This window comes from Labeo rohita, chromosome 13 (assembly GCF_022985175.1).
Source record: "Labeo rohita strain BAU-BD-2019 chromosome 13, IGBB_LRoh.1.0, whole genome shotgun sequence".
Lineage (NCBI taxonomy): Eukaryota > Metazoa > Chordata > Actinopteri > Cypriniformes > Cyprinidae > Labeo > Labeo rohita.
In genome coordinates this window covers 546,057-551,352 of record NC_066881.1, presented here as the reverse complement: position 1 = coordinate 551,352, position 5,296 = coordinate 546,057, and the positions used below count along the sequence as shown (strand labels likewise).

The window sequence follows — 5,296 nt, the reverse complement described above, 5'->3', positions numbered from 1 at the left end:
GTACTGTTAGTAGTTAATACAGTCCAAACAAACAGGCAAATGCTAAAAAACAACAGTAACACGACACACTACTCAAAGTCAAACTGTCAGTGTGTATTTCAAAGTTCCAGTCTGCATATCAAACATGTCACCCAGCTGCCACATAAAAATACATTGTTTACAAGTTGAGAAAGCAGTAAACAAGTCGTTAGATTCATTTGAGATAAACACATTAGTAAAGAGGATAGCAAGTATTTCATTGAAAGTACAGCAGTCACAAAGTTAAAAACACAACAGTAATGAATGAGCGCAACGAGAAGATCAATTCTTTAAAAAAAAAAAAGAAAAACCTTGGATAATTTCAATGGCGGTACCTAAGTAACGGCACCATCATGCAAGTCATCTGCAAAGAGTCTTCATGCTGAGAAGAGGAAATTGAAATTCAAACAAACAAAACAAGTCCTTCTTTCTTAGGATTTTAGAATTAAATATGACCTGGACATATTCTGGAGAGGTTCTTGGTGAGATCATTTGAGACACTTGTTTATCAGTGTCCTCAACTGTCCCAATGAAGCAAATCAGCTACTCAAGTCAAGGACCAGGTGTTCATATATACGCGTTTGCCCCTTAAAACTAGAGCCAAGAAGGAATTCCCTGTTGTCAATGAACACCAGAGAAAAAGCCCTGGGCGCTTGAATGTTCAGTTCCTGGAAGTGGATAAATTGTCTTTTCTTCGCATCCCAGCGATAGACCCGAGTAAAGGCGTAATCGCTGCCCAGGATGGCGTACTGCCAGTTGGCTATCGAGAACGGCTGGAAGACCATGGAGCCACGTGAGGCCATGGTCTGGATCTCGCCGAACATGCTACCGTCCCACCTCATCACCTTGGAGTCGCCGATGAAGCGGGTCAGGCATATGTACAGCTCGCTCTTCACGGTGAAGTGTTTGACCGCGTACACGTCCTCCATCTCCGGGATATCTGTACGCCGCTCGAACTGCTTAGTGCTCTTGTTCCACTGGTAAATAACCGGCCTTTGAGAGCTGCTGGACAAGATCAGATGAGGCTTCCCAGAAATTTCTAGATACTCCACATCTGTGTCGCGGTGCCAGGGATGCAAAGACTGATGGGAGTAGAAGCCATTGCCGTTCCATTTATAAATAGTCGTCGAGCCGGCTTTGGAGCTGTCGGCAATGATGAAGAAAGACTCTCCGTCGACGTGGAAGATTTCCACGTCGTTTGGCTTTCGGACTTTTAGGATGTCGATGTCTTGGATTTTGATGAATTTGTTTGCCGAGACGTCTCGCTTGAAGATGTGCGAGCCGCCGAACAGTTGGGCTACTACGATGAAGAGCTGACTATCGATGACTAGAGGTTTGCAGATGACAGTGGAAGTGCCTACGGAGGAAAGATCCAAAGAAATGGTTTAAAGCTGCATGAAACAAGGGCTTGAAAACCACCAAAACTATGGAGTATCCGTTTATTACGCCATGCATGTGTATGATGCCGTAAAAACTACAGTTTGCGTTGTAAATGAAACTGGCACAACTAAAACAGCTGAAGCTGTCTGGAAACAGGGTTGTGTTTATTATTATATGCAGACGTAGACACGTACGCAACTTTTCCGCTGCCGCTCACTTACTGGTGATGTTATCAAAGTTTCTGAACTCCATTTGCACGTGATCCCATTCCATGAAACTGCACTTGCCGATGAAAGGCTGGGCGAATACGACAAACTGGTCGCCACCAAACGCGAAAGCCTCGACCGAAATGGACTGAAAGTCAAGAGACTTCAACAGAGAAAAATCTGTAGAACAAAGACAAATGTTAAGCGCTTTTTATTCGAAGTCGAGAAAACGCAAAGTGCTCTGTAATATTACCTACCTGTCGTTATGCAGTCAAATGACTGTGCCAACAGGTCATTGATCTTCTTGCCTTGGTAAGCTTCAGGGCCACTGCAGAAGATCTGATCCACAGTTGCATTTGTATGAAACATCCAGTCGACTAACCACTTTAACTTGCAGTCACAGCTAAAAAGATTTCCTCTCAGATCCCTGGACATGTGCAAAGAGTTTCAGTCTAGACAATGTCATCAAGCTTGACAGTTATTTAAATGATGTTGCATTGCTTGCATACGTACACTTTAGTCAAAGCCTCCATTCCTTTGAAAAGATCTTTCGGTAGTGTCTCCAAATTATTGTACGCCAGACTTCTACAATAACATTCGTAAAGAACCAAATGAGAAATGAGCCATTTTTATGGTGTGCAAAGGTCTCATTGAGGAAAACAACCTGGATTGCTGACTGCAATCATCTACTTAAAATGTTCCTATTAGGACTGCAATGTTTCACTTGCAATCTGCAGATAATGCGGATGAACAGACATGGCAATGGTATTATGCAGAAATACTCACAAATGTATTAAAGACTTGAGTCCTCTGAAGGCAAACGGCGATATGGACTTAATTTGGTTATTTTCAATGAACCTGAGAAAACACTGAATCATCAGATCAACTCTTTCCTCATACAGTGTTAATTACTAATAAAAATAAATAAATAAATAAAAATCACGTTCCGAGAGACACTTACAGATACTCCAGATGAGGAAGACCAAGAAACGCATCTTCGTTTATAGAATCAAAGTTGTTTGCTGTGAAAAGTCTAGGAGAGAGAGCACACTGGTGAATACAGGTAAATGAGAGAACTCGGTGAGCATTGTGGGGCATTTGTCTTTACTGTATGTGATTGCGGTACTAAAAATGCCTTTAGTACCTTTTGGTGTGCCATGATCATTTAACATAAAAATGACCGTGAAAGGGTGTGTTAAGTTTTTATATTCCTAACAAAAGCAGTACTTGGCTCTTTGATACATTTTCTAGATTTTTTTAAAGTTTTGAGTAGGAGGATATGTGTTATTTTGCCATGTCCCATGCACTGCTCATTAAATTTGAGAGTAGAAGATAGTCAAATCATATTTTTTTGTTACATTTTGGTCTCCTATTAATATTTTGTTAAATACAAGCATATTGACAAACACAATAAACACAATTTTTATTTAATAAAAAAAGACAAGTTTGTCTGTGTCCCTTGAATGGTTGTCCACCCTGTTGTATTGGGGAATCTGCCCCTTTAAGAAAAGACCATCCCCTTTAGCGACTTTGTCTCTTCAGTGGCGGGAATTTCAATGACAAATAAGTTGGTGACTTTTCAACTGACAAATTTTCTTCGTACGAGTTTGCTTACTTGCTTTTCCTAAGCTTAACATGTCCGCCCTGTCGCCATAAAATATGCCGGAAGTGATTAGAATACAGTGTTTTCGAAATATGTAGGTTTAAGTTGACTGCATTGAACTAATTACCCTTACAAATGTACCACAATACAGCTTCTGACAAAATATGTCAAATGCATAAAGTATGTATCTAATATCACAGTATATAGCAGGGGTGGCGAACGTCGGTGCTGGAGAGCCGCAGCCCTGCATAGTTTTGCTTCGACCCTAATCAAACGCACCTGAACAAGCTAATCAAGGTCTGAAGGCTTACTGGAAAGCTACAGGCAGGTGAGTTTTAGGGTTAGAACTGAACTCTGCTGGGCTGCGGCTCTTCAGGACCAGAGTTTGCCACCCCTGCTATATAGTCAAACAGCTGAAATTTGTTTATAAACACCACTATCATGAAAAGAAAGGGTTTGGAGATTTCATATTTATTCTGATTTTAGACTACAATAAGTGTAGAATGGTGGAAAATACTTGAATGTGACAACAGATGTGCCTGAATATTTAATTGGTTTGGAGTAAAAAAATATATATATATCAGATTACACTGAATTACACAGTAAAAAACAAGATCAGGTTTAAGGTAACAGCTGCACTCACATGTTATAGTATATGGTAACTTACAAGGGGTTATATTTCACAATGAAATATAAGTGTTAACAGTTTTGTTAATGTTTAATGTAAAGACAGTATATCTCATGCTCCGTAATACACATTAAACTGCATTTTAATGAATTATTTTAACCAATTCCCAAGTTTAAGCTTGCCTGTTGTTTGGTGACTGCATTATTGGTATAATAATAGTATTGTTATAAAAAATGTTGATTATTTTTATAATGCATTTTACTCATTAAAGATGTAAGCAAGTCTGAATACATTTTGACAAAGTTTACAATGCGTATCAAGGTATTATGAACACCATTATAACGCATTATATTCATACAGAAAAACTGTATTAATCAAAGCACTGGTTGATGTCATCTATATGAAAACATGCTCTCTCTCTCTCTCTCTCTCTCTCTCTCTCTCTCTCTCTGTGTGTGTGTGTGTGTGTCATGTAATAATGCTGATAAGTCTTACAGAAGATGGAGGGCTGGCGTGTGAATGAAACTCTCTTTAGGTATTTCATTAAAGCCGGACTTGACGAATGATCTGTAGATATAGATAGATTAGATAGATAGATAGAGAGATAGATAGAGAGATAGACAGATAGCAACCTCTGAACACAAACTGAAACTGCACGATAATTGATCATGATAATTAGTGTTATTGTCAGCAGTGCTGCGCTTACAGTGAGATGACATCTGGTGGGAAGCTCCTCGGTATTGATCCGGTATTGGCACATAAGGCGTTATCTTTACTGCACGTACAAGATGGGGGGCAGCGCGCGTGTCTCCTCCTGCTGCCGTGAACCAGCAGCATCACCGAACACAGCAAGCAGAAGAACACGGTCCGTCTGATGAGACCCATCTTCAATGAACCCCGAGCTGACAAATATTGCCTTGAATGATACTGGTCACCGATACAGTCCCGACGATTGCGCTGCTGTGAGCCACAATCTCATAACGGGAACAAAAGAACGAAATAATAATGTTTTATTATTGTTGCTGTTTTTATCCAGATTTGCGTTATCTGCACAAGCAGGTAGAAGCCATAGAAATACAATCAGCGGGTTGAAGAAGGACAGCCAGCATCACGGTCGGAGAATGGGCGGGGCTTAGCCGATTCACAGCTGTCTCAGATTGATCAGATACGACGGATGTACACAATTTTTCATATTTTAATTTCTTCACCGTGTATCTTAAGCTATATTGTCTATTAATATAAAATGTATTATAAATTTGTCAGTGATAGAAAATGATATTTCAGGCTACTGCTGAAGCGGCGTACAGAATCACGTGGTTCCTGTTACTTTCTTCAGCGCTGCTCAGAATGGGCCAGTAACAGATATTTGATTACGGGCTAAAGTTTTTTAGCTAATAAATAGAGATTTGCGACGCTGATTTCATTAGTATGTCAGAGGAAACACAGCGAGTTGCTAGTTTT

General features: G+C 40.0%; 1 protein-coding gene across 1 annotated transcript; it reads right to left on the bottom strand.

Moving 5' to 3' along the window:
• Positions 1 to 539: 539 nt before the first annotated feature.
• On the bottom strand, positions 540 to 4,957 carry lgi1a (leucine-rich, glioma inactivated 1a). Its single transcript, XM_051126065.1, has 8 exons — positions 4,542 to 4,957; positions 4,331 to 4,402; positions 2,566 to 2,637; positions 2,391 to 2,462; positions 2,118 to 2,189; positions 1,862 to 2,031; positions 1,620 to 1,784; positions 540 to 1,375 (listed from the first exon to the last, which is right to left on the bottom strand). The coding sequence occupies exons 1-8, from the start codon at positions 4,718 to 4,720 to the stop codon at positions 558 to 560; spliced, it is 1,620 nt and encodes a 539-aa protein (XP_050982022.1). The 5' UTR covers positions 4,721 to 4,957; the 3' UTR covers positions 540 to 557.
• Between the last annotated feature and the right edge of the window lie 339 nt (positions 4,958 to 5,296).

Bases quoted from the DNA above. Each gene is read 5' to 3' on its own strand.
- lgi1a (XM_051126065.1), bottom strand. From the start codon at position 4,720: ATGGGTCTCATCAGACGGACCGTGTTCTTCTGCTTGCTGTGTTCGGTG. The intron at 2,638-4,330 runs GTAAGACTTATC...TCTCTCTCCTAG, and splicing joins ACGCCAGCCCTCCATCTTCT to ACTTTTCACAGCAAACAACT. The intron at 1,376-1,619 runs GTAAGTGAGCGG...TTTCCTCCGTAG, and splicing joins AAACTTTGATAACATCACCA to GCACTTCCACTGTCATCTGC.